Source organism: Thermoascus crustaceus, assembly GCF_041956765.1.
Source record: "Thermoascus crustaceus strain CBS 181.67 unplaced genomic scaffold VTN00scaffold_1, whole genome shotgun sequence".
NCBI classification, from domain to species: domain Eukaryota; kingdom Fungi; phylum Ascomycota; class Eurotiomycetes; order Eurotiales; family Thermoascaceae; genus Thermoascus; species Thermoascus crustaceus.
Genome location: NW_027192527.1, coordinates 4657252 through 4684657, shown reverse-complemented (window position 1 = coordinate 4684657; position 27406 = coordinate 4657252). Strand labels below are relative to the sequence as shown.

General features: G+C 50.3%; 11 protein-coding genes across 11 annotated transcripts; 3 read left to right on the top strand and 8 right to left on the bottom strand.

Annotated features, from left to right (window-relative positions):
* Positions 1–357: 357 nt before the first annotated feature.
* VTN00DRAFT_1689 (uncharacterized protein) lies at positions 358–987 on the bottom strand (the record flags this gene model as incomplete). The annotated part of the gene is made up of 5 exons (XM_069427823.1): positions 358–481; positions 574–664; positions 715–744; positions 807–833; positions 933–987. The coding sequence occupies 5 exons, from the start codon at positions 985–987 to the stop codon at positions 358–360; spliced, it is 327 nt and encodes a 108-aa protein (XP_069292391.1).
* A 900-nt stretch (positions 988–1887) lies between these two features.
* Positions 1888–4189, top strand: VTN00DRAFT_1688 (uncharacterized protein; the record flags this gene model as incomplete). The annotated part of the gene is made up of 2 exons (XM_069427822.1): positions 1888–3012; positions 3068–4189. The coding sequence occupies 2 exons, from the start codon at positions 1888–1890 to the stop codon at positions 4187–4189; spliced, it is 2247 nt and encodes a 748-aa protein (XP_069292390.1).
* Positions 4190–4300: 111 nt separating this feature from the next.
* VTN00DRAFT_1687 (uncharacterized protein) lies at positions 4301–4871 on the bottom strand (the record flags this gene model as incomplete). The annotated part of the gene is made up of 3 exons (XM_069427821.1): positions 4301–4422; positions 4487–4568; positions 4626–4871. 3 exons carry the CDS (start codon positions 4869–4871, stop codon positions 4301–4303), a joined length of 450 nt encoding a protein of 149 aa, XP_069292389.1.
* A 911-nt stretch (positions 4872–5782) lies between these two features.
* VTN00DRAFT_1686 (uncharacterized protein) lies at positions 5783–6611 on the bottom strand (the record flags this gene model as incomplete). Its single annotated transcript, XM_069427820.1, has 2 exons — positions 5783–6453; positions 6536–6611. The coding sequence occupies 2 exons, from the start codon at positions 6609–6611 to the stop codon at positions 5783–5785; spliced, it is 747 nt and encodes a 248-aa protein (XP_069292388.1).
* A 791-nt stretch (positions 6612–7402) lies between these two features.
* VTN00DRAFT_1685 (uncharacterized protein) lies at positions 7403–8578 on the bottom strand (the record flags this gene model as incomplete). Its single annotated transcript, XM_069427819.1, has 4 exons — positions 7403–7687; positions 7748–8154; positions 8211–8296; positions 8346–8578. The coding sequence occupies 4 exons, from the start codon at positions 8576–8578 to the stop codon at positions 7403–7405; spliced, it is 1011 nt and encodes a 336-aa protein (XP_069292387.1).
* A 2566-nt stretch (positions 8579–11144) lies between these two features.
* Positions 11145–11566, bottom strand: VTN00DRAFT_1684 (uncharacterized protein; the record flags this gene model as incomplete). Its single annotated transcript, XM_069427818.1, has 2 exons — positions 11145–11422; positions 11485–11566. 2 exons carry the CDS (start codon positions 11564–11566, stop codon positions 11145–11147), a joined length of 360 nt encoding a protein of 119 aa, XP_069292386.1.
* Positions 11567–14413: 2847 nt separating this feature from the next.
* On the top strand, positions 14414–15823 carry VTN00DRAFT_1683 (uncharacterized protein; the record flags this gene model as incomplete). Its single annotated transcript, XM_069427817.1, has 2 exons — positions 14414–15043; positions 15104–15823. The coding sequence occupies 2 exons, from the start codon at positions 14414–14416 to the stop codon at positions 15821–15823; spliced, it is 1350 nt and encodes a 449-aa protein (XP_069292385.1).
* An 89-nt stretch (positions 15824–15912) lies between these two features.
* Positions 15913–16269, bottom strand: VTN00DRAFT_1682 (uncharacterized protein; the record flags this gene model as incomplete). Its single annotated transcript, XM_069427816.1, has 3 exons — positions 15913–16067; positions 16119–16169; positions 16221–16269. 3 exons carry the CDS (start codon positions 16267–16269, stop codon positions 15913–15915), a joined length of 255 nt encoding a protein of 84 aa, XP_069292384.1.
* An 887-nt stretch (positions 16270–17156) lies between these two features.
* VTN00DRAFT_1681 (uncharacterized protein) lies at positions 17157–21867 on the top strand (the record flags this gene model as incomplete). The annotated part of the gene is made up of 5 exons (XM_069427815.1): positions 17157–17305; positions 17376–17729; positions 17786–18623; positions 18677–18937; positions 18988–21867. 5 exons carry the CDS (start codon positions 17157–17159, stop codon positions 21865–21867), a joined length of 4482 nt encoding a protein of 1493 aa, XP_069292383.1.
* Positions 21868–22347: 480 nt separating this feature from the next.
* On the bottom strand, positions 22348–25111 carry VTN00DRAFT_1680 (uncharacterized protein; the record flags this gene model as incomplete). The annotated part of the gene is made up of 2 exons (XM_069427814.1): positions 22348–24983; positions 25051–25111. The coding sequence occupies 2 exons, from the start codon at positions 25109–25111 to the stop codon at positions 22348–22350; spliced, it is 2697 nt and encodes an 898-aa protein (XP_069292382.1).
* Positions 25112–25527: 416 nt separating this feature from the next.
* VTN00DRAFT_1679 (uncharacterized protein) lies at positions 25528–26337 on the bottom strand (the record flags this gene model as incomplete). The annotated part of the gene is made up of 1 exon (XM_069427812.1): positions 25528–26337. The coding sequence occupies one exon, from the start codon at positions 26335–26337 to the stop codon at positions 25528–25530; it is 810 nt and encodes a 269-aa protein (XP_069292381.1).
* Between the last annotated feature and the right edge of the window lie 1069 nt (positions 26338–27406).

The following is a 27406-nucleotide window of genomic DNA, read 5'->3' as shown; positions in this document are numbered from 1 at the left end:
TGCTTTATTTCAGCAGCGTTTACAAAATGTCTCTCTCTCGGTGAAACCTTTTCTCTATAACACCATGGTAATGTAATCACCGCTTAGAGGTGAGATTTCCCTTTTGAAGTAATGAGAGACCACCCAGAGTATTATCTGGCTATGTACATGGCAGGAGGTCTTCTTTCCTTCCTGCACCTTCACTCCTTCACTCTCCTTGCAATTGAGTCGTCATTAATTCAGCGTAAGTGTTCAGGCAACGATAATTCCGTGCTCAGAGATCTCGTTATAAATAGTAGTGTACATAAGACGTCCATCTTTCATCCCTGCATCTCCCTCGACCAAAATTTTATTTCTGCCATTTGGGAGGCACTTCGCTTAATTGCTGGTTCGCCGCAATGGGTATTCCCGGGGAAGCATCATTGGGGGTCCGCGAGCCCGGAGCCAGGCCTCATGGTACGGGCCTTCATTACGGATGACACTGCCTATGGACATGAAGAAACTGATCACGTTGAATCAAACATTAGCGGGAAGCCAAGAAGGTGCACACAATATATGGACAATGGATAATGAAAGTATTGAGGACAAACGTACCCGAATGTAGCGCCCGAGCCCAGCATGTATTTACCCAAGGTACGCATAATCCCGTTCGGCCCGGCGCCGTACTGGAAAATAGTGACAACGCCTACGTGTGTTTAGCAACTGCAGTCTTTCGTACGCATTTCTGCCACTAACCGCCGATAAAGCCCATGATCAGACCAACAGCTAGGCGAGGAACGAGGTCGGTCAGTAAGTGTCTGCTGACGGCGGGGGGCAGGTTGACGTACATCCTCCCATCATCGCACCCATTTTCACTGTACAGAGGCGTTAGCTTATCCATCACAAATGTTCCGAGAAGCTCAGATCCCTCGATCAATTGAGCAGACGGAAACCGAAAGAGCAACAGGACGTACTCTTGTCAAAGGTGGAGGGGCCGTGCCCCTGAGGGGGAGCTGCTACGACGGGCATTTTTAGAAAAGAGGGCAGGTTCTCAGCAGGTCTCTGGTGAGCAAGCAGACGTCACTGCTGGAGGGGTAAGAGTGGTCCAAACTCGAGATCGGCGTAGACTTTCAGACCGTTGAACTAGAAGCATCCATCTCCGGCGAGCTTCCTGGGGTCATGACGCCTGCCGTAGGGTACACGCACGCTAATCCGTTTCGGGGCGTGCGCCAGCCCTCGGGACACGTGCCCGCGCCCGCAGGTCACGTGCTGTGTCAGCCTGAGGCGAGAGAGACGGAGAGCGAGCGAGTGACCCTCCCTTCCGCTGTTGTGGCCACCCATGGATCCTGATCCTTTCCTCTGCTGAGCATCCCTTTTCTGTACATCGATCCATCGTCGTTAACGACGTCCAAGCCTGTGCTGGGCGTGTCTTGGTCCTCGTGTGGCCGGCCGTCTTGCGCTTCTCGCCAGCCCCCCTTTGGCGAGCTTTTTTTGGCGGCTACTCGGTCCAGTCTGCAGAGGACGACCCTCGGGCTAGGTGCCGTCTTCGCAACGGACATATATGCCGCTGTCTGGGCGTCATCTACTGTGATCTCGCGCTGGGGAGGTACGTTTGGCAGTCACCGCTTTCACCTGATTCAGCATTATTCATATCCGCATTTCCTCAATGGGCGGCTTTGGCGGCTAACGCGACACCCTTTATCGAAAATTTTAGCCACTTGATAGACCAGATCGTGCGTCGAATTTGACGCCTATCCTTGAAGGTTCCCTATGCTGGTCGAGATATTGTGTCTGCCGTTCAGACTGCTGCCCTACGCGGAGTTGGGTGCTGTATCTTGACTGATCGACTGACGCCTTCCTCGTCTTGCCGAAGCGACGCGGCAAAGAGTACCGGCACTGATCCCAGATATTCCTGGACTCGCTCTACTCATGACTGCTGTGGCATCTCCACCTAGTGTGCAATCCGGGCCTCGTCTAGGATGGTACGCTTCTGGTAACGGAGGACAGGGAGCTCTGACTTCTTCAATGAACGCGGACGAAGTGTCACGTATGTTTATGCCACGGAAGAACATCCAGAGATCGAATTCTTCTTCATCGGTGGCGTCATCCTCGTCCACGTCGACAGTGTCTGCATCTCCGCATCATGGTAACGCTGGACAAAACGCCAACAGTGAATCGGGTACTTGGTCATCGAAGAAAAGACCTTCCAGGAGCCTTTGGCCCAGCTCAAAGGCCGAGCCTGTAGCTGGAGTGACGAATGCTCGCTCGCAGGTCGTGTCAGCGCCATCATCTGGACCTACGGCCTCGTCGGCCATGTCTGCCATACACCAGCCCTCGCCTGTAGTGCCGTCGCAGCATATGCTCCAGTCTCCTCAGCAGAATGGCATCCGTCCGGGTGCTGGTCCATCCAATGACCCACCGGCAATTCTGACTCTCGTGCCGATTAATGGCACCTTCGAGAGGAAGCAGATTAACGTTCCCTACTTCCCTGAAGTCTTGCGGGTCGGTCGACAGACAAATGCCAAAACGGTTCCCACACCCGTAAATGGATATTTCGACTCCAAGGTTCTCTCCAGACAACACGCAGAGATCTGGGCAGATAGAAGTGGGAAGATATGGATTCGAGATGTCAAATCTTCCAATGGGACTTTCGTTAACGGACAGCGGTTGTCACCTGAGAACCGCGATTCAGAGCCTCACGAGCTACGCGAACACGATACGTTGGAGTTAGGAATTGACATTGTCAGTGAGGACCAGAAATCTATCGTCCACCACAAGGTTTCGGCCAAAGTCGAACATGCTGGTATCTATGGTGCCAGCCCAAATATTCTCGACCTTAACTTTGGAGACATAGACCCTACCTCGGGAGGCGGACTGCTTCCTTCTCCCCTCAGCCAGCCACTTTCGCATCTTCGTGGACGGCCTAGCAGCTCGATGAGTAATCGCAGCACACAGAGTGCCGCTAGCAATCAGATGAATGCACTGCATCAACAACGCCAGATGAATTACTGGGTTTCTCCGATAACTATCGAGCAGGTCGTCAAGAAACTTTCGGTAAGGATTTCAAAATTTGGCCCTTTAAAAATGCTATATGCTAATTACCGCCCAGAGTGAAATGAGACAGGCCAAGCAACAATCGCAGGACCTCCGTCAAACCGACGAATTTCTAACATCTCTCATAGCGCAGGAGAATTCAGAAAAGGAGAAGAATAAACCTTCCCCGATAGAGAGCAATGGTGGTCGGCAGATGAATGGAAAACCAAAAATGCCGCGGATAGACCCCATCTCAAGGTTCTCGGATCCTCCTGCGCCGCCACCTCAACAACCATTGCCTGAGAAGCCGGATGCTCCTCCTTTGAAACGCTCAGATACAGAAAAGTCGAAATCAGGCAATTCACCCGTATCACGCGAATCGAGTCAGATATTGTCTCTAATCGAGGCGTTGTCGTCTGCGAAGAAAGAGCTAGATACCCAAGGTGCTCGTGTAAAGGAACTGGAGAATATGCTACGTCAGGAACGTTCTGCTCGTGAAAGTGCCGAAGAAAGGGCTCGCAAGTTAGAACAACAGTCTGGAAAAGATGAACAGAAGTCAGAGATAGATGCTGCATTTGAGCCTCCACCGGAACAGGAAAAGACTGCCACTAAAGAGCCAGCGCATGAAAAGGCTTCTGATACCGATGGCATGGATCGGCCTTCCGATGTGGTCGACTCCCATGACGCGAATGGAGCAGCTTCTTCGACGGATTCTTCAACCAAAGAACTGCAGGAGCGTTTGGAAACGATGATCGTCGAGATGGAAGAAATGAAAAAGCAAGTGGAGCAGTTCAAGAAACGTGCAGAGCAGGCGGAGGAAGAAAAACTCGAAGCACGGAAGTCGCTGGCCGAAATGATCGAGACGCTGCGACGTGAGCGTGCAGAAGCGGACCAGACCGCAGAAGATAAGCCGAAAGATGGCGAATTGCCTTCCGGGCAAACTCGTAAACCTTCTACTACGTCCAGTAAGGAGGATACGAAGCCCTCTGAGATGTTGGATTCAGTCATGCAATCGCGGCATCCTGTTACTCCATCCCAAGTTAAGGAAATCGAAAATGCTGCCACAGCATTCGCGACCCAGCGGCACAGACACAGACTCTTGGAACAATCTACTCCATATGCATCTATGTTTGGTGTCGTTCTTCTCGGAGTGGGAATCATGGCTTATCTCAACGGGTGGCAGAGAGTGGACAAATAGCGGATGATGCTGGCCGTCTGAAGGTAGGCCGTCAATTGCTTCTTGTCTTCCTTTGTAGTGGTCGACTGTCGGAACGATAGAAGCCCTCATTGCATTGGTATAACATTCGCTCTACGCGCAGTTTTTATTTCGCTTGGGGTTTTCGTCATTATCAGCATCTGGTTCCTTCTCAACGGTTTTGCAAACAGTCCACTGGGGGGTTCCCGGAGTTCTTGTTGTGCTCTTATTATAATCTGTCTATCAGCCTTCTGCATTCGTTCCTCTTCTATCCTGTTCTTTGTTTCGAATATCCTTTACGTTTGTCAATCCGGCTCCAGTCATGAACTTCTGGCAGCGAGGGTTCGATGTTAACTTCATCTTTTTGCCATGGTTTTTCTATCTACTAGCGGGTCTCTGTTATTCGATCCGTTTTGTTAACACTACACTACGCCTAAACTGTCCTTTTATTTTTATTTTTTATCCTTTCTCCCTGACTTAGCCTCCGCAACAGGTTGTTCGGTGGCCTCCCTTGACATCTTTCTCCTTTGTGTGTACATGGTCGGAAAATGGGTATGTCGATGACACGGACTCTTTGGATCTCCTTTCTCTGTTCTTTGACATTAGCTCTACTGAACCTCTGAGGAGTTTGGGGAGAATCGACATTGTACTTTTCAAGAGCGACGAGGCCTAAAGGAATATACATCCTTTGGTAGAGTTTAAATCATGTGCTTCTTTCATCTTAAACATGCACTTGAATCGGTAGATATACTCGGATGATCCAGCAATAAATGACGTCTCTTCTCCTTGTATGTACAATTGTATCTGATACGGTCATGTATGCTATGTGTTCTGGTAATGTGTTTCTATTTCTTTGGGACTCTATCCGAAGAACAGGCGAGTGCTTCAAAAACAAATATCTCAAGTAGGAAATGCCAAGAGAAGGTACCCATCAACCCAACCCGTCTTCATGAGATGGTTACCTGCCATTTTTTAATTCCGTTGTTTCTTTCAATTCATTACGGATATGTCGTACAAACGTTCTGGTACTCGTTTCATCCGTATCTCAGACATGCAATGCACATGCTGAGAGTGGGAAACCGTCTAGTCTAGCTAGGCCACTTTCCATCCCTTTCTTCTTTCCCCTCCTCTCACCACTTCGTACGCATCGCCATCGCAAGGTGAGTGCAGACCTCACTGTACGAGAGACGAAGTACGCAACGGTCAACACAAGGGTGAGTGCCCAGCTGGCAGCCTCGCTGGATGGATCTTCTGGTCAGTGGTCAGAGGATCCAGCCCTTCCAATCCCATGGCAAGTGCTCGTGACACACTCCAAGCGATGATTGTGTCTGATGAGATAGGAGTTCCTGGGCAGTTCCTATCCTTATTTGACTGACACAGATGGAGATGGGTGGAGGGTTCATTGGCGCATCGGTTTTGTATGTATGTAAATAGCGGCCGCGTTTGGATATCGCGACGTCTGAGGAAGGGGGGGCATGATGAATCCATGACGGTCCTGGAAAACTTCAGGACGTAGGCAATCGGAAGGTCGCTCGGGGCCCTTAAGAAGAAGGCAAGCGCCTGATAACCTCGTGTGAATAATGATACGGACCTCGTTCACTTGAGCGTCACAGCAATCTCGACCATATTGACCCATCGGGTACGAGTCTCCGGCAATTCGGCATCGGTCGACACCGTCGGTTTCGCGCGCCGTTTCCGTTTCTTAGACGCTGACTTGGAGGAGGGCGGTTGTTCTTCTGACTCCATCATCGACCCGGCAGTAACAACATCGCCCGCCTCCTCCTTGCCCTCTTTTCCTTCTTTTTCTTCTTCTTGACCCTGTCGCCGCTGCTGCTGCTCCCGCTCCTGCTTCGCCATCTCTTTCCTCTTCGCCTCCTCATCCTCCTCTATATCATCCACAACAAGCACACTCCCCGTCTTCACCCGAACCGCATACTCCTCCTCCTTCTCCTCGAACCACCGCCCCACGCTCAGCGCCTTCTCGATCGCCCTCCCCGTCGCCTTGATAAACACTGCCTCCCGCTTCAGGTTCTCCTGGCTCTTCGTCATCCGCTCGATCCGCTCCCTCTCGCTCATCCTCTTGCTGTTGGTGATGTCGACGCCGGCCGTGGCGCGCCGCTCGGCCTGTCGGAGGAGCTTCTGGACGCGTTTCGCGGCGCTCATGAAGGGCGTGGTGGTCGAGACGTAGACGACTTTGGGGACGGAGGCGCCCGCGTAGGGGGATGCGGCCGGGGGGTGGGGGATGGGGCGTTTTTTGATGCGGGCATCTGCGCGGTTCGTTAAAATTGGTGAGCAAAGTACGCGGGGGAAAAAATCGCTATTGTACGATGAACGGGTTAAAAAACGTACATTTCGGAAGTTTTACCAGGTCCTTATTCTTTTTCTCAAACTCCAATTCATCCTTCAGTGTTGTTCCCTTGGCCATGGCGGAGGTGGTGTGCGCGCGCGCTGCACCGAAGCCTTGCGCGAGTCAATAAGTCAGTCGCGACAGGGTTTCCGCGATTCAAGAAGTTTCAGACGTAAATCGAATCGTCACGGCTTAAGCGACGAGGGCCATTGGCTCCTGCAGTAAAAGAACGGAGTAAAAATTCTTTACGGAGAAATCTCCGTGTCTGCTGAGAGCTCAAACGTGAGTGATCGGGATGCTAAGGTTGACGTGCGGAGTTTGGGAACTTTGGAAACCATCGCGAAACCCGGGCCGGTTTCATAGTGCCGTCATGCTTCCCGCTTCCTTCGGTTGGTTCACCTCAACATTCTATTACCCGATGCCGCTCTTGAATTTATTGTTGGAAATCCTGGTCCAATAAATAATACATCTTGCAATATATATTTTGGGTTGATTTTTTTTAAAAAAAAATTAACGATTTCAAGAATGACTACAGACAAGCAATATTACATAGAGGGAAAAATAAACATTCCTCTTAGTATTTGCACAGCAAACAGTGAAACTGAAATTCTGAACATACAAAATAGATAAATACAGAGTCAACCTGACATAGAAATCTGATATATAGGAAGCACGGTCTCCCTCCGCTTCAACAATCGCGCATCTTGCCCCGACTTAGCCCTGGTAGGTAAAACCAATCCTTCCAGTATATCGAGGTCATCGTACTCACCCAAAAGGGGGTCTATGTAAGACAGGAAAGCAACCCCCAAAATATAGATCCTGACCCACGTTCCAATGAGGGCAATCATCTCACAATTACTGAGTGTTGACTAGGCGATGAAGTCCCTCTTGATGAAACGTCCTCGGCCTCGTCCACGGCCCCCAAAACCGCCGCCGAAACCACCGCCGAAACCGCCTCCAAAGCCATTGTTCTGCCCACCATTCTGGTTGCTGTTGCCGCCGTTATTGTTGTTTTCTTGGTTGCCATTGTTATTGCTGCCGCTGCTGTTGTTGTTTCCGTTGTTACTGTTATTGTTGTTATTATTATTATTATTTCCACCAGCGCCACCGACAGTGAACTTCTGGCAGTCATCCTGGGCACCACGTTGAGCAACCTATCAAGAATGTTAGCTAAGACACAGTGACAGTGAAGGAGACCTCGATAAAGGACTTACCGGCATGAGAACAGGCTGGTGGTTACTTGCAGAGGTCATAGTGCACACGCGATAGACACCGGCAGGAAGGCCACCAGCAACATCAGCACTGAGTCCGCCGTTTCCGTCACCCGCATCATTGATACCCTTGAAGAACACGAATTGGGTTGGATCAGGCGGCGTCTGGGTGTCGAGATCATTGCCAAGGGACTGGATAGTGACGTGGGTGTGGCCGACGACCTTACCGCCCTTGAGAGCCTGGGGAGCAGCGTAGTAGGTGTTGTCCGGGTTTGTAAAGGAGCCAGCAACAAGATTCTGAACTTGCAGATCGACCGAAAAGTCCTGGTTTTCATCGATATCTTCTCCGGGTTTCGGGCTCTTGATGATAGTCGAGATCATATTGTTCTGCGAAGGAATATCGCCCATAACTAGTAAATGATTAGAATGTAAGGTATACATGTGTGAGGAGATTGAGACAACGAACCAATTCCGTTACAAGAGCCCTGCTTTTGCTGCAGACCATTGGTCAAGGTCTTCCCGGAACAGAAGTTGATGAAGTTTGCATTGTCACTGTAGAAACAGTTAGACACCCATCACTCCAGTCAACAGATATACATACGTGTCCGAAGCAGCAGTTCCAGCGTCTTCGCTGCCATCAAGTCCATCACTTTGACTCCCTGTCTGCACGTTGTCCGGGTCGAGTTGAAGGTCGGAATCGTTTCCGTTATTGCCATTATCGTTGTCATTGTCATTGTTGTTGTTATTGTTATTGTTGCGATTCCTCTGCGCAAAGGTCACATCGAGGATACCCGACGACAGCAGCAGTACAACCAGGAATCGTTTGTAGTACATGGTGGAAAAACCGTGAATAGTATGCGAGAAACTCGAAAAAACCGTATAAGTATTCAGGACGAAGCCTGCGTCTCCAACAAAGACAGGTCGAAAGTCGCAGCTCAGAATCGAAGCGAAAGACTGTTAAATCCGACTCGCGGAAAATGCAAAAATGGTTGCATACAAAGGATAAATAGAAAAAAACACCACGATCAACGTGATAGCCTTGCTGAGAGGAGAGTAGGCCTGCGAAGGGAGGCTGAAAATGAAAGGAATCCCTTGGGCCGCACGGCGACGAGAAGAACTGCCTCTTGCAGAAGAAAAGAAAGGAAAACTGAGCCAGCTGAGCATGGAATCAAAGAAGAATTCCAGCAAAGAACGACAGGATATGGCCAGTTATTAACTGCCAAGACGGCCGCATTGAATGCAACGCACAGAGCTCGAGAAACGCATGAAGCCAAGACTATGCTGGTGAAACTGGCCCTGAAGGGCGCATTGTCGCAGGGTCCACGGGGAGTATGTATCATGACAGCCCGGACGAGCCATTTCGAGAAGGTCCTGTGTACCCTCTTTCAGACGAATCCAGCGTGAGAGTAGGCGCCGATACCAAACATGGCGAACACGGAAGATCCCGAAGGGTAGGAAAAGGGACGTTGGATCAGAACGGGATGTCCGTCTGACGAAGGACGCCGCACCTTGGTCTAGGCTGAGACCAAGTCCCCTGGGCTAAGCCAAGAGCAGCCACATCTTGAGCTCTGTTTAGGAATTCCACGGGAGAGGAGGCTTGTAGCAGTAAGCCCTTAATCTCGCTATCCATCGCGAGGCGTTGCAGGAGTTGAGAAGATCGCGAAGGAGATATGGGGATGTGGGGGATGGTGGTCGTTTGCGATAGTGTTGTCCCACTATCAACGACTCACTTGCTCGCTACGCAGCACCATCGCAGGAGAATGTTGACCGCACCTCGTTTCCGTCAATTATTAATCATTTTCTGAAGCGTCTTGCTGTTTGTGAGACTGATAATGAGAGGTTCACTCCAAACTCGACATGTATTATTTTGGCCGCTGCCCGTCTTTGGTATCTTATCCTCTTTCGGCTACAGGAGGCGCACATCTCCCTATTACTATAGAGTATTATACCTTCCAGTCCCAAATTTCTTCCTAGAAAGTTATATTATAATTAATATATTTCAGGTTTTGGATAGCACCAATAGAGATACCCAGAGCATGATAATGATCGTAAGAAGCATGCTCCAAACTCACGGATCTAAAAGTAGGCATCGGTGTAACCCTTAATCATAGTTCCCGAAAAAGGAAACCCAATAACTATGCCCAGTAATCCTGCACCAAGTCAGAGGGAAAAGTATGACGCAGCCAATTTGGGGATTTCAGGAAGCGCGCGACTTCAGGGACTGCAGTACTCCATTCACGTATCCCTGTCCGTCTATTTGTCAGATTTTTGTACACTGGTCACGTTTGAGATCCTCAGACAGCGTATCGACTGTTTCTGCCTTCTGGAGAATGTCGCTTAGAAATGCACGTCTAATGTTCAGGAGGAGGCGGCTATCCCTTTCGACGCATAACAGAACTCGATCCGGAACCCCACGACCCAGCCAGTCCTGCTGAACAAAGCATATTCCAGTTGGAAACTAGGTCAGGTCCCGATTAATAGTCTCCTGTTAGACAAAGTAGGTAATCTTTGTTGCAGTGGGACCCTCTTTTATTTATCTATTTCTCCGGTACTTCCAACGTCCGCCTCATGTTACGAACCAATTGGGGCTGATCGTTGTGGAGTGACCAACATTTTTGACCAAGTTTAGCCGAGCTGCATCAGTCAGCTTTCATGCAGGAAAGTGGATAGAGTCGTGTTGAAAAGGTGAGATCAAGGCAGCAGATGACCTCCCACTATACGACGTGAGCTCCTCGACCAGAAACTGGGGGTTGTTATCCCTATTCCCGTCACAGAAGACAGCATTTTATTGCACCGTTTTGAATTATGATGCAAGAGTGCATTTCCTATAGTTATTGTCAATCATCTAGATCTCAATTTTTACGCCCCAAAGTTAGATCTTCATGACAGCAGTGAAAAACGAAATAAGAAAGCAGGTGGCCGAAAGCTTGGATCATGCGACATTCATGAACAAAATATAGCACAGATCACATACATAGGTCACTTTTGCCTAGGGCCATTGGTAAGAAATCTAATAGTGGGGTTGTCACTAAAGATAAGCTAGCCTGGGGTCCATGTGAGTATGCAAGACAAGGGAAACGATTGCCGTATCCCCTGTCTACAGAGTCTTCAAAACAGGGTAAAGTTTTCCCTGCGAGTAACTGCTTTCTTTGATCCAAAATTTCTCCGGATGAACAATTGATGCCTCATAAGGCTATGTTACGAATTCCATTTTTCAGGTCAATATGATAGATCTTGACACTTTAAGAGGGCCTCAGAGTAGCCTGGCTTGGTCTTCCCATTTCCACGCCTTGCGAAGGCATAAACATGCGTTACGCTCTTTCACCGCTATTGAGGGCCGGATAACATGCTAGGGTGCATCACCCGCATCCTGAAGCTGGGTCTTCCATGCCGCTAGTGATCATTCGAACAGCAGGTGATTGGTGTAAGGATACTCTCCAGAGTCTTGGTCGAGTTGCACGTAGTACATGCAACCGCAAAATGATGGGTTCCATCCCTGATCCAACTCTGGCTCCGGGGCATCACCGATCTTAAGACTCTTTAGCAGCGAGGGAGTCTCTGTGAGATCGACAAGAGTGAAAGCGAGGTCCTTCATGAAGAGAAGAACAGGAAATGAACCCTCCATTGTATCGACCTCAGGATGGAATCTAAGAACTGGCTGAGCGGCCAAAAGGTAGTCTGTAGGGACCTCCTTGCTATGTAGATGGACATTGTGTGGCACTTCAGCAGCGGCAACCTACCGGAGAAGGTCAAAGTAGATCGGTATTCGACCAGCCTTTGTGAGTAGTGTTGAAGTCCAGGGGCCTTTCCGCGTGACGACATGATGTTCGTCTTTTTCCAATATCTGGAAGATGCAATGTGCCGTTCCTATAGCGGCTAGACCACCAAAATTCAACTCCTCATTCCGAGTGAAGATATCCAGTCTCCCCGCGAATAACCTGGTTCTGCGTCGTGCAGAAATGCGCTCTCGGAATAGCTGAACTCTTTGGCGATTTGCTGCTTCCTTTCCTACGATAAGGCGTTGGTTCGAGCGCATACGATGGCCAGTTGGTTTCCCCGGTATCTGTCAAAGTTAGTCCGGTCACAGTCAACTGCTGCTGAACCAAAGAGATAGGTACTTCTCAGAATTGAATTAGGTATATCAAGTCACTGGAGCCCGTCAGGTACCGTGGACAGCTTCAAGGGTACTATGCAGATTGCCGCCTACCTAGCGAATGTGTATGGACCGGCAGCCATGAGGCCAATGGAATCAATTTCACTAGATAAGATAGAGTGGTGCAACTAGTAGACAACCTTCGGTGCTAAATCTAATAATACCGTTTTCTGTCACTGCAATAATTCCGACTAGAAGGTGGGGCTAGGTCTGATTCTCTAGTTTCGCGATGTGATAAGCAGAATAACGTGATCACTGCGATGAAGATGAACGTGGGAATTGGAAAGACTTGAGAGCTGATAGTTTTCACTGATCTGCTGGAGGGAACTTCACGCCTTCCCGAGTGGGGTTTATACATGACAACTGCACGCTGTAGCTGTCACCCGCTCATTTGCATTAATAATGATGCTGCCTTGCGAAGTCCACGACGTGCTGACTGCCACAAAGGGATTTATTACACCATGCATCGGTGGTGGCCACGGCACTTAAGCAATCGTCTATGTACGGAGTACTCCGTTCGCTGCCTTGGGCAAATAATACTAGTGTCGAACTGTCCTGAACTCCCAAGAGTCAGAGCTCTTCGAGCCCTACTGCGTACATATGTGGGACGTTTTGTGGGTATTCTTGGGCATTTCTCTGCCAGTCAAGTATTGGCCAAGAAGTGCGCTGCCACGATCACCCCCCACAGCTTCAAAACTGATAGAACTTGACTACGTTACCTAGGTAGCCATTTACTGTAAATAGATCCGATAAACACGCGAAGAATCCACATGTCTACCCTCTAGGACGTTTAACATAGACTGGCTACCTCTCGAGACCTCTATGAATCACGGCCAATGATAACTCTGATATCGGATTGGCCTAACGGTGAGAGAACTGCTTGCGGGAACTGCGGCAAAAGATGAGGGAATATACCGTAGGCCATGGGGGTGTGGATTGATCGATTTTTCATGCCCATCCATATCCTCTTTGCAAGTACGTTCGTCTCTTCATCGTTTCCGGAGTTCTTCGGGTCCCTGTACCATGCGTTGGTAGCTCTCTATGCGCTCGAGAGACTCCTGGACGGGAAATAGGGAGGGAGAAAAAGTTGACACTTCATATTTTTCTCCCTTGACGATCTTTGTTGCTGGGAGTTCATTTTTGCCACATGCAGGGCCGACGGGTGGTGGATGGAGTCTATCGGGATAAATTCGATAGTATCAAGGATCGACCCTGATCGCGAGGTTCGCTCAGTTTCTCCCGACGATCGACAAAACGCCTGAAGCTCGAGACCAGGAGCCTCGCGCGCGTCTGCTAGCCTCTTTGCCAGGGGAGCGGGGGAGGAAAAGCAAGGGCCGGGTCGAGGCCACCTTGGCCCAGACATGTCAGTGGATAAGTCTCCCAGCAGACTGGGGCTCGCGTTCCTCATGGGCCCAATGACTCTTTCTGGCTGCCTGAGGAGAATCGGACATACGCGGTTGTGCGGAAAGCCCAGCAGCTGCCCCTCGCTCTTAGACCACGGGCGCCACTGATCCCCGAAGCTGGTAGCTGAGTCCGTCCGCTCCGGCTGGTCAGTCGGCTGTGCTTGTTTGGCGGCGGTTGAGACCATGACAGGGATCGACGGGCGATAGACTCATAGTCAGCAATGGCCGTTGAAAATCGACCGAGTCGGATAGACCCCGTGCGGCATCACAAAACATCGATCCAGGCGCACTTACGAAGCAGCGGACCCCTGGTGTCTGAAAAGATGGCAGAGCACTGGGACTGGAGGAGCCCATGTTCCCCGCCGGCAAGTGGACTGGCCGGTGGGTGCGCGGTCCAGACAGACGGCTGTCTGGAAGCAAAACAGAGTCATAAACCTTGGATGACTGCACATGCGTCTTGTCTGCTGCATCCTCTGCCAGAGGTATCCTCCATCCATTGTCATTCTCTCTTGTTGTGCTCGTGAGAGACACTCCTCTCCCAGTCTTTAGTCAATCTGCCTGTATCACCGTGAAACAGATCTTGCTCCTGGGTCCCCTGGCGGCCCTTGCACGACGTTCGTTTGCTAGCATTGGGGCTGGTCCGAAATCCATTCCTTCGGTACTTCTCCGGGTTTATCGCCTGCAGCCTCATCTTCAGTCCACGCAGCTGTTCATACTTTGGATCTTCAGAGGGTGTGGCAATTGAGGCAGGAAGTTGTGTTGTTGATATAAAGAATTGGCAAGTTGTCAAGTCTAGTGGGAGAGAAAATCTGGTGGCTTTGGCAGTGTATTCACAGCTTTCACGTCGCGGAGGCCGCCTGGCAGTTGCACCGCGACACGGAGGACGAGCAACAACATTGAACGGTCCTCCACAAAAACGTTAACTGATATTATGGCAAAACTCACCATCTTTTAAGAACTGCAACGATTGTGAACCGCAGGAAACAACCCAACACGCTACAATACGTGACGCGATATCCTCTACCACTCGTTTCCGCTTCCTCGCCACAGTCAACTAAATACTCCACGCTCGTTTTCCCTACATCACTCTCCGACCAGCAATTACTTTTCAACATGGCCAACTTCGAGCAGTCTGAGAGCGCCTCTGAGGGCTCTGCTCTGCCATGGATCCTCGATCATTACCTGACTTATCCTGGATCTTACGAGATTCCACTTCGCACGATGTATGCCTTGAACTGCACATCGACAGCGCAACCTCTCACGCCCGCCACTCCTTATCCAGAATCAGCGTTTGCTCGCGAAGGGGGGCAGAGAACGTCGCCTCCCACTTCGCCCACATTTCCTCACAATGATAAGCGACACATGAACAACATCTCAGATCCGGCAGCACAGTTCAAGGCGCAATTGGTTAGCCAGATTGCGCGCCTACCATCACAACCATGCTCTCTTCCTCCGAGTTTTGTGACATCCTTTCTGCGTCGGTGCTTTGCTCCTCAACTTGAGGAAGTCGATTTCCCTCAGGCTTTAACAGGCCTCGACTATCTCAAAGACTTGGAGATGCGTCGCAGAAAAGAGGTGGTTGCAGCACTAAAGCGACTTGGGGTGAACCGTGACGACCTTCGCGAGAGGGAAGAGCTAGGAAAGAAGTACCCAGGCGTGCGACGTTGGATTAACTCGATTGAAAGGGACGAGAAAGAGGTGGAGGCATTGTACACTCAGGTTTATATCGGCTTGAGGCGTTGGGTGAGTAATGATACGCCCCAAGGACTACCAGTGAAATGACCGGAACCTAACCTCGAATAGACCCTGATCAATGAAATGCTCTTAGAGCCCTACAACAAGGCCAACTGCCTAGCAATGCTCAACACGCTCTTCCCGCCTGTGACTTCGGCAACGCAGCCGCCGACTGCTCAGCTTACTCCAAAGATCTTGCAATCTCATCGAGACGGATTCTGGCGCTATATCTCTGCTATTGAGACGAACGGGAAGCAGATTCTGGACAAGCTCATTAAGCAGGGGACGCGCGAAGGTGACGAGAATGGGTGGCCATTGGTCCGGGATGTCCTGGACAAGTATCTGCGCAAAGCTAATGCGATCATCGACGAATGTTTCGAGGTCAATGGTCCGGACACCTTTGAAGATTTTGAGAGCAGGCCCCACAGGGGCAGGAAGGTGGACTCCGGCATTAGTTTCGGTTCGACCGATCGTCCGCCAGCGACCAGCAGCAGTGGCAGTAGCAGCGGGCCAGCTTTGGACAAACCTCTCCCGCCATCACCTGCTGCTAAAAGCTCTACTCTGGAAAGAATTGCGAGAGAGATCCGCAAGATGGGCGATGTAAGCAAGGCAAAGACCCTCAAGAAAATGAGGTCTACAAGTGCGCTCAGTGAACAACGCGAACATCTAAGCAGCATGAGCGAGACTTCCTTCTTCGACGTGGATGAGTTCAAGCGCAAGCGAATGATCTGGGAAGCTACAAACAGGAAGAAAGCGCATGCGAAGCAACCGAGTTTTCACTCTCGATAGGCCGTGGGCCTTTTCCCACCCACCGCCATACCGACGATGGGATTGACACCCTCAAGCTTGTTTTGGTCTTATTTGAGATGACCTCACCATTAAAAAGCTTGGAGGCAGCCCGAAACGTATTTCCTTGGACCAAGGTTTTGCTGTTCTGGTTTTGTTCTGGTGAAATTGGTTTGTTTTTGGTGTTTAACCACTGATTTGGGAGGCTTGGCGTATGGAAGAACGATGTCTCTCACGAGCAAAAAGCCTAACGAACGACACTCTTTTAACGATTTCCTTTTTTTTATGAATTACTGACCTGTAAATGACCCCACTATCATGCCATTCCTTTTATGTTTCTTTGCATATACTGTCAACAAAACAGCCGGGGGATAGCCCTGGTGTGAGATCTACTACCTACTTCTGTGCATCCAGAACAGCTCCTTTGTCACTAAACTTGTGAATACCATATCACTTTTCTTTTTCATATCTTTCCTACTATAAATAGATCATATAAATTGTAGGTAGACAAGCGGGGTCCATCTGGGTCCATATGAGGCATCCAGGGAGTGGAGAATAAGAGGGCAAGAACATTCAAATTCGGGAAAAAGAGGGGAGGAAAGCAGCGGCAAAGAAAAACCGCCAAAAAGTTGCAATTTGAATAATTGATTTACAACCTCTCCCTATCCTGCCGGTCATCCCCACCACAGTTGGATGACCATAAATCCATCAACCTCATTTTCCTTCACTGTACCAAACATGTTGAGCCACTCAACAGTCATGACCCTGTAGAAATTTTCTGACTGCATTAGCTGCTGAAAAGTAGAAGGAGTCCACTAAACAATAATGAGACAAGAAGTGTACACCTAGGAGACTAGATCCGGAGACAAAATAAAAAGAAATAGAACTACCTCGATAGAGCATTACCTTTCTATTATTGGCCAATGCGGGTCAGCGGTGGTGCTGCGTCTCTGGCCGCTTCGCCTACCGTAGTTTCGGCACCCGGCGATTAGCTACAGCTACAGCTCCGGTAATCGATAGGTGTCCACATGAGGTGCGTGCTCACATGTGTGGTGGGATGGGAGAACCTACGCAGTAGATCTCCAAGCTGTCTCTTAGGAAGTCTTGTTTATTTTCCACAATTTAGGATCTGCTTTTTGATGGACTCGTATCCATACACCCTTGATTAACCTTTAATTAATTACCCGCAATGCGATAATATCCTTTGTTTGCTTGGCCGCGAGCTTGGTAACTAACATACAAGGCTGCCCCCTCCCCCTCGGGTTGGAGCAGCTGGCTCCAGACGACCACGCTTTCTTTTAGATACTGAAGGAGATTCCATAATTCCTGCATGAGAATGGTGCTCATCAGGGATTTTGCCGCTTCTTTGCGGTACGGCATCTTTGCCATTGCCGCCGTGCTACCTCTTATCACGCATGCAAGCCCATCGGTCAATGTCGCGCTGCAGGCTCCTTTCGACTCCGCGCCATACCTCCTGGAGCTTCTGTGAGTACAATTCGGTGTGCTTAATTGGTGATGTCTAATTCAGGAATCAATCGCTAACTGTCTGGCCTAGAGAAACAGCCGCAGAAGAGAACTCGACGTCCTACTTCCCGCTCCTCGATCGGATCGCTGAAGGTATCTTTGAGGATGCAGTGACTGAGAAGGACCTCTACGGCCGCTTCCTGAAAGTCCTGCAGGATGATGGACACCTCAAGGATCCGGAGAGCCTTTCGTCCTTTAAGTTTGCGCTTTCAATTCGGTCCGCCGCTCCTAGGATTCAGGCTCATTATCAGTACTATAACACATCTGTCCAACCGTTTTTTGTAGCAGCCCAAGATGCTGCGTGTCCAGTTTGGGTACACTTCGAGGGGAAGCAATATTGTTCCTCGGCTCTGGAGCGTGCCCAGCAGGATGTCGATGAGGCACTGTGAGTGCTCAAGGTTGTCGTCGAGACATACGACTTGTTACTGATTTACCTTTCAGGAGTCCTCGTGAGTTGCCCTTTGATAGGATTACTGGAGACATATCTGCAGAACCTGCAGTGCTTTACGCTGATATTGGATCGCCGTTGTTCAATGAGTTTCACCAGAAGTTGAGTTCTCTTGCAAGAGACGGCCAAGTCTCATACCGTGTCAGGTATAGACCTCCTCAGCATGGGGAACTGCGGCCCCTTTTCATGTCTGGCTACGGTGTGGAGCTTGCTCTGAAGCGTACAGACTACATCGTGATCGATGACCGAGAAGCTGAACCAAAGAATGGAAAAGATTCCAAGCGTAGAAAACCCTCCGCAGAGGAGCTGAAAGAAGACTCTCCTGCAGACCTGAAGCCCTTGTCATCATCAGAGGTGTCGAGCTTGGGACTGAATGCTGCTAGTTTTGTACTGAATAGCGACGATCCTTTGGAGACTCTCCAGAAGCTATCGCAAGATTTCCCGAAACATTCGTCGGCGATTGCAGCTTACAATGCAACGGATAATTTCCTAAAGGAACTCCGCTCAAACCGCGCCCTGAGTTTTCCTGCTGGTCACAATGTCATGTGGATTAACGGTATTCAGGTTGATCCTCGGCAGGTCGATGCCTTTTCGCTCTTGGAGCACCTCCGCCGAGAGAGGAAGCTGATTACCGGTTTTAGAAATCTGGGTCTATCCGCTCAGGAGGCCGTTAGTCTCCTTTCTCACCAAGCCGTGGCGGAGACACAGGTTAGCAATGAGCCTCAACGTTATGATTATCGGGATAATATTGAAGGGGGACATGTTATTGTCTGGCTGAATGATCTTGAAAAGGATAAGAGATACGAAGGTTGGCCGAGTTCCCTGACAGCGGTAGGGCTTCCCACAGTAAATGGTGCACGTCGATTTCATACTAACATCCCTAGTTACTTCAACGCACGTTCCCTGGTCAGCTTCCTTCTGTCCGTCGAGATATCCACAATGTTGTCATTCCAGTTGATCTTACCGATGCTGCCGCTGTACGCATGATCGTGGAAAACGTCCAAGCCTTTGTCAAACGGAAGATTCCAGTGCGATTTGGCCTAGTGCCAACCGTTAATTCTCCCGGTGCTATTGCCCAACTCAAGGTCGCCCATCATCTCCATGACACATACGGCCTGGCCGCGCTCCTGAACTACCTGGAGGAGGTGAGTTCTCGAAATCATCCGCACTTTCTACTCCCACTGACTTTACGTAGTCCCTGTCTAGAAAGAAACTCCCATCCCCAGATAAGGCTTCTTATCAATCTGCAGTAAATGACCGAAAGCTTCGAGCTGATGCGAAGCCTCGCTCGTTTGAGGAGGTTCTGCAATCCAATGAGCTTGACGAGATTGTCTCGCGTACCACCAATTATCTGAAGCGACTAGGTGCTGAAGGGGAAAGCCCACCTTCTTTTGCCAATGGAATCGCCTTGGAGCGAGGCGAAGATTGGATCCAGGAACTGACTATGCGAATTAACCGAGATCTGCAAATAATCAGACAAGGTGTTTTTGAAGATGTCTTCCAGGAAGATACGTGGGTTCCAGGCTATTTCCTGGATCAAGCGGCAGAGAGACGTAATCCACTCATCATCCCTGAGGATACGAATGATATTCGAATAGTAGATTTGGGCAACCTCTCGAAGATGCACGAAGACATCTTGAATTCTCTGCCTCGTCTTCCCTTAGACAAAGGCAATGCTCTCAACAGTGTCCATGTCATCCTTGTTGGAGACTTCAACACAGAGAACGGACGCGAATTATTAACTGCAGCCCTTAGGTTCCGAAGCATGACCCCTGAGGCGGAGATTATCTTCCTTCACAATCCTGTTGCACATACACCTACCCCTGATGTCTCCACTCGACTCTACCGTGTTCTTAAAAAGAACAGTGGAGTGGATATGACCCAATTATTAACCGAGATCGAGTCCTCAAACTCCGAGTGGACATTATCAGAGGCAGATGCTCAGGAGATATCAACATCTTGGGCTGCCGCACAGCCGCTTGTTAAGGACCTAGGGTTCGCTCCAGGAACGAGTGGCCTTGTCTTCAATGGAAGAGTGATAGGTCCTCTGCCATCCGCCACCCAATTAACTGATCGGGATTTCGAGCAGCTCTTGGCTTACGAACGCTCGAAGCGTTTGGATCCCGTTTCCAAGGCACTTACGGCCCTCGGGATTGGCTCGAAGCTGTCTGATCCCCTGAGTTTTGCAAAGATCACGTCTCTTGTTGCGCTCTCCATAGTCCCAGACGTTCCAGAAGGCCTTTTCGAGTCGACCTCAAAATTGCGGCTCAACATGTTCACGAAGTGGAACAGTACCTATTCCGCAATCACTATCTCCAATGCAGAAGACCCGACGATCAATATCGTTGCCGCTGTCGATCCCACGTCAGAAGTCTCCCAGAGGTGGATTCCGATTCTTAAAACTTTTTCGAAATTGTCGGGTGTCGATCTGAAGATATTCCTGAGTCCCCGAGATCGGTTGCAAGAACTCCCTGTGAAGAGGTTCTACCGGTATGTTCTAGATGCAGAGCCTTCTTTTGGCAACGATGGATCTCTTAATAGACCCGGAGCGTCCTTCTCTGGTGTTCCTGTCGAAGCTCTGCTCAACTTGGGCATGGACGTCCCTCCTTCGTGGCTTGTTGCCCCTAAGGAATCCATCTACGACTTGGACAACATCAAGTTGAGTTCAGTGAAGGAGGGCTCGGACGTCGATGCCATCTATGCACTTGAACACATATTGATAGAAGGCCATTCTCGAGACACCACGACCAACTCTCCTCCGAGAGGAGTCCAACTGCTCCTCGGGACAGAGAATGATCCTCATTTTGCGGACACGATCATCATGGCCAATCTGGGCTACTTCCAGTTTAAAGCCCAGCCTGGAATTTGGAAGATTGAACTGAAGCCTGGACGCAGCCAACGCATCTTCAACATTGACAGCGTTGGGGCTTCTGGCTATATTCCGCAGCCAGGCGATGAGAAAAACGACGTTGCGTTGCTTTCTTTCCAGGGGAAGACTCTTTTCCCACGTCTGTCCCGCAAGCCAGGCCACGAGGAGGACGACGTGCTGGAAGTGGGCCCCGAACCAGGGTCTGCTATGGATTATGTCTCTAAAGGACTAGGTTTTGCTTCCAGCATCCTCTCCAGCGTGCTCCCCAAGGGTGGTGCGGCCGAAAAGCATGCCGACATAAACATCTTTTCCGTTGCAAGCGGCCACCTCTACGAGCGAATGCTTAATATCATGATGGTCTCCGTTATGCGGCACACTAAGCACTCTGTGAAGTTCTGGTTTATTGAGCAGTTCCTGTCGCCATCATTCAAGTCGTTCCTCCCGCACCTCGCAAAGGAGTATGGCTTCTCCTACGAAATGGTGACTTACAAGTGGCCGCACTGGTTGCGCGCCCAGCGCGAGAAACAGCGTGAGATCTGGGGCTACAAGATCCTGTTCCTGGATGTGCTCTTTCCCCTCTCGCTTGACAAGGTGATCTTCGTCGACGCGGACCAGATCGTCCGCACAGACATGTACGACCTCGTCTCCCTGGACCTTGAAGGCGCACCGTACGGGTTCACCCCAATGTGTGACTCCCGCGAGTCGATGGAGGGCTTCCGTTTCTGGAAGCAGGGCTACTGGAAGAGCTTCCTCCGCGGCAAGCCATACCACATCTCCGCCCTCTACGTCGTCGACCTGAACCGCTTCCGGGCCCTGGCGGCCGGCGACCGGCTCCGCGGCACCTACCACACGCTGTCCGCTGATCCGCAGAGCCTGAGCAACCTGGACCAGGACCTGCCGAACCACATGCAGCACAACATCCCCATCAAGAGCCTGCCGCAGGAGTGGCTGTGGTGCGAGACATGGTGCTCGGACGAGTCGCTCACCGAGGCGAGGACCATCGATCTGTGCAACAACCCGATGACCAAGGAGCCGAAGCTAGAGAGAGCCAGGAGACAAGTTCCCGAGTGGACGGTCTACGATGATGAGATCGCGGCGTTGGCGAGGAGGGTTGCTGAGGAGGAAAAGAAGGAAGAAGCGGGCAATTTCCAGAAACCTGAAGAAGAAGACGCGGAGGATACGAAATTGAGGAAAGACGAACTATAGATGAATAGATAAGACTTTTTCACGCGTAGGATAGGATTAGAATTAGGATACGTTCATTTTCTTTGGATCGCGTCTTTTATAAATAAAATGTACAGTACTTCTAGGCGTTTAATCCAGATATTTCAGTTTTAGTTAGGGTATCTGGTCTCTTATACTATAGGTAGGTAATCTATCTGAAAAACATGGTTCAGATCCTTACCGAAGTCCAGACATCGGCTTCTCTCATACGGGTACAGTCCGTAAACAACTTAGTATCGCACCACAGGGATACTAAAGCGATCAGATCAGCCTCTTCTCCCACGATATACCTCCGAAACCTCCACCAGGAAACGGGAACAGAAACAAGAAACAACAGTATAGCAAGTACAGCAAATAGTACACGGTCCACCTGAGATAAATAAAAAATAACCACAAACACCTAACCTAAATGATAGATGATCAGGTGATCAGAATCGACTGATTCATCGATCTATCACTTTCTCACCACTCATCATCGCTGCCACTCTGCCCTTCATAGGAATCCACCCCCTCGCTGATGCCTTCGCTGTCCGACTCGTGCTCGGTCTTGACCTTGGGTGAGAAGGAATCTCTCAGTCTCGAGTTAGTCGAGGAGCGGGATTCGGATTCGGTTGTTTCATCGGTGGTGCTTGTGTGCCGTTTGCCGTTCGGTATGTTCCTCTTCCGTTGTGATGGTGGTGGGGTTGCTGTTGCATTGGAGTCGTTCTCGGATTCAGATCCAGATTCATCAGAACCGTCGTCATCTTCTGATGGTTCCGTCGAGGCATCTTCTGTTTCCTCTGTCTCGGGAACTTCTTCATCGTCGTCGTCGGCGTCTGGGTCGGGCTTTATGGGTGGCGAAGGCTGTCTGATCTTCTTCTTGGAGGCTGAGCCGTTGAGGAGGGGTTTCTTTTCGGTCTTTTCATCTTCGCTGGCTTCTTCTGATTTGTCGTCGCCACCGGAAGAAGAGGCTGTCTCGTCTTCTGAGGATTCTTCTTCTGTTTCCTCCTTCTTGATGACTTTATGATCTACGTTGTTGCCGTTGGGCCTTTCATCATCGCTGGCTTCTTCTTCGGATCCTTCGTCGCTATCGGATGAGGCTGTCTCTTCTTCGGACGAATTCTCTCTTTCCTCCGTTTTGATGACTTTGTCATCTACGTGCGCTGAATTCCTGCGTCTATTGTTAGGAGATAATGATGATAGAGGTTTGTCCTTTGAGCCGTTGAGTAACGCTCTCTTTGGCGGAACAGGAGCATTCTCCTCTTCGCTTTCAGAGGCATCATCACTGCCTTCCTCTTCATCGCTACCAGATTGTTCATCATCATCTTCCTCCTCTCCAGACCCAGACTCAGACTCATCGTTCGTGGCAGCTTCATCCCCAGTTTCACGGTCGGCAGTGGTTTCTCTGGCGTCATCTTCTGACTGACTTGGAGACGGCTCTTTCTTCATTTTCTTGAGGGTCTGTTTTCGCCCGGAGCCAGAGGCAGCTGCAGCCTTTCTTGATACAGCGGGAGTGGTGTCCTCGTCCTCGGTGTCTGCTTCAGGAGAATTGTCTCTGTTGTCATCTTCTTCCTCCTCTGATGCGGAGGGTGACCTCTTCCGTTTCTGCGCCGATTTCCGCTGGGCTCCAGCAGAGTCAGATTCATCGTCTGTAGCGGCATCGTTTCCACTTCCTCCATCAGCAGAACCTCCCTCGTCGGAATTGTCAGGATCTTCGGTTGCAGGTTGTGATTTCTTTCCATTTTGTTTCTTTCTACGTGACGTCTGAGGCGTGGCAACCTTGTTTGTTGTATCAGCATTGACATTGCCATCTTCATCATCCGAAGTCACGTATGTTGCACTCTTGAACCGGCCTTCCGTATTTTTCTTCGGCTTAGGAGATTTGCTGGTACGAGATTCGCCTTCCACTTCCTTAGTAGGATCGTAAACTGCGGAGGGGTCACCGCTGCTGCGTCGGCCAAGAATTTTCTTTTTGATTTTGCGCCATTTATCCGCGCACTGCTGTCTCGAACGACAGTTCTTGATGTAGTCACTCACGACGCCCCAGCCGATAAGGGTTTCGTCCATCTCGTAGATGTCCTTGCCAACGTTATGCCCAGCAGTGGCTAGAGCATTTCTCGTGACTGTCAAGGCATCCAGAAGCTGGTTGACTTCCTCCGCTGACCATGGCCCTCTTCGCATCTTGTCCCGATGTTCGACTCGATTTTTCCATCGTTGTACGACGTCGTCCTGACTCCGACCCAGCATCCTGGCAATCTGGGCCCATTTAGGACCGTAACGCTTAGCAAGTGAGGCGAGCTCGTCATCTTGCTCGGGTGACCATTGGTGCGGCTTCTGCGTCGAGGCTTGGAAATGCCGCCGCATAAACCTGTACACTGATCGCTTATCCCTGTTGGGGAGTATCTCATAAATATTCCTCCAGAAGTCGGGCTTCGTTATGATGGAAGAGTCGCAAGGGAACTCGCTGCTCTTGTCGCGGTCAGAGTGCTGGACCATCCTGTCGAATACATCGGCTGGGAGGCCGTTCGTGTTGCAGAAGTCGACTTTGTACGCCTCCAGCTTGCGTACTTCCTCAGGGCTGAAGAATCCAGTCAACTTCTCACTTTGCTGGTTGCGATGACCCCCGACCGGTTTTGCCGATTCTGAGCGCGATCTCGACCGAGCTCCCTTTTTAGGGACCTGCACTGCTATTGCCGGTGATCGTGCGGAGGACTGAGAGGTAGAAGATGATGGCTCTTTTCCAAACTTCGACTGCTGCTTGGATTTGGACGCCGGCTGGGGTGGGGGTGTATCGACGGACTCGGAGTCCATCTGAGGGCGACCATCGACTTGAACCTCGACCGCGGCTTCCTGCACCGCTTCTGACTCCTTCGATTTGCGCCTCTCCTTCTCCGTCTGCTCTAGTTTCTGTGTCCGCTTTCGCTTTGGTGGACGAGGAGTCGGCTCTTCGCCAGAGCTCTGCGAAGCCGGAGTCGGCGTGCGACGCGGAAGTTCTTTAGCCTCGGACGAGAACTTTCTTTTGCGCTTGGACGCTGCAACATCCTGCGATACTGTATCTTGAGAAGCATTCATGGCCATATCCGTGGAGTTCTCTTCCTCCTCTTCGGTCGGAGCTGGGGCTTGAGGCCAACTGTTAGCAGCCGGGCGCATTCGCAGCTACTGACTCGGGTAGATGCTTTCACGTACGGGGGTTCTCCGTAGGCTCATCGATCTCATCCAGTTGTTGGGAGGATGTCTGACCCATCATAAGGCCGGTTAAAGTTCCTTGATACCCAATGGGGAGAGTGAAATTGAGCTGTGGAGGAATCTTGGTGCGAAAGTGGTTGTGTTGAAGCGGAGAAAGGCAGCGCGAGGCGCGTCGCCCAGAGACTAGCGGCAGATTTTTGTCTCCCGAATACCAGATAAGGTGCTGTGTAACTCGCATGCCCGCTCCCCCGCATTTTTGGCCCACGCGGGGGTTATGCAGAAGTACCGTCTATATTTCCAACATTTCCGAGGTCATACATTGCTTTTGTCTTCAGTATTTCGTAGTATTGGTGGATAATAATCTAAAACTACTAAGTAATAAAGGCTTTGGAATTGTCCCTTAGCTCGAGATCTATTATTTTTACTTAAAGCTGAAAAGAACCCATCTTAACAAAGAATGCTCCTGTATATCATACATTAGGTCTCTATTTTCATTTCTCGTAGTATTTTTGACACCAGCTTCCTTTGCTCTGTTGGGTTCAGATTGCGTTCGTCTGTTTCGCTCAGACACCGACCGATAGCCACCGTCGCCTTGACAGCGACTTCGCCGCTGCCAGAGCAGTCAACCCAGACCTTGCCATTCCTCCCCACGGCAATTTCGAAGCCTCCTTGGCTCTCCAATTTCTTCCCAAGCTCATCCAAAACTACCACATCAGAGGATGAACCTCCCCTCAGCAGCCTCGCCGCAAGCCCTGTCGAGACATCAAACACCATTCCACCTGTCAATGGACCCAGACCGCCCGGTTCTGCCTTGCCTGTCGCAGGATTCACGCATGTCAGCTCGACTTCACTGCCCGCGCCGACGCCCACGGAGAGCACGCGCGCATAGACCAAGTCACCGGTCTTGAGCATCGGTCTGGTCTTCTTTGTCGCGCCTTCGAAGGCGAGCTGGCCTAGCAAGGCATGGGGGGTATGAGGAGTGATGACGCAGTGAAAGTAGTCCTGGCTGGAGTGGTGGATCTGCGCAATCACGAGGTCATGAGGTGTCGGGATGTAGCGGTGGTTTGGGAATGAGAGGACGGAGACGGCGTTTCGTTTGGGATCCGTAGACAGCAGGCCAGCATGTGATGCTGTTATGGTGTAGCCAGGAGACTTTTTCGAAACTGCAGACGGAGCTTGAGAGAGCAGACGGAGTCCTGCACCGAGTCTCAGGGGAGCAGATGTGGTCGAGGGCAGAGCGTCGGACGGCACATCGTCGCCTGGCAGCAAGATGGTGGGCGCTGTCATCGTGATCCAGCCTTTTCAAGGGGACGGCACACTTGAGGTTTCAAGAGGCTGATAAAATCATTGCCAGGAAACGATGGATTCGCGCGCCTCGATCCGAGCTGAGCGTTGCGATAGCGAGAGACAGCCCGGTCCTGGCGAAAGCGCGAAGCATCGAAAGAATTAAACTCGACCGTCGCTTGCTCCGCCCTTATCGATAAGAACCACGTGATCGTTCCAGGCCCTACTCTCTGTCATCCATCAACCCTACCATATATTCAAAGTTATCTTAGTTTGACTGGCCGTATTCTCTGTATCATATTACGCATTATAATTCGTGAGAATATCCATGGTTGGAGAGACATTGGCCCAGCCTCACCTGTGCTATCCCATTGACGCCAGAAATCAAACATCTTGTGTATCAATCATGTGATTGCCAGTGTACGCAGGACTGTAGCAGTTTGTTAAGATCTAGTCAAGAAGGGTTAAAGTTTTACCTAAGGTTTTTAGTTTTAAGACAATCCCTAAGACTATGTCCTGGTTTATGTATGTCCTCAATCTGTAGACTGACTATCTGCAAAATAATGCCGAAGCAAAGTGGCTGCGGATCAGTTCTCAACCAGTTAGCAGACTCGCTGTGAGACACGATCATAGAAGCAGTTGAAGTCTTTCATCTTCTATCCAGACAACCTGCTTTCTCCTCTCGAGCATTTCCAGAATGGGTCCTTTTGGTTAAAGGTGCCATTGAAGGCAACTCGTCGAACCCGAACTGTAATCTGGACATAGCAATAGACCATTATGACTCCCTGAAAGTGGAGTTGTACCTTTATGAGATATCTCTTTGGCAATTTTGGACTTGTAGCTATGGCACTGAGTCATCGCGGAAGCCTGTAAGCCGTGAGGTCAAAGTATGTGCAGTATACAGTGCCCATGTGGCGGCCTTTTTACAGCAGACTTACTTAGGATCCAAGGTATTTCCTCGTATCATGATAGATAAATAACATGGACTGCAAATCTCGGAGTTCAGGATGTACGGTCGAGAGCACCGCCACAGCTTATCGATAAGGGCACCAGCCACCGGGCGTTCCGCTCG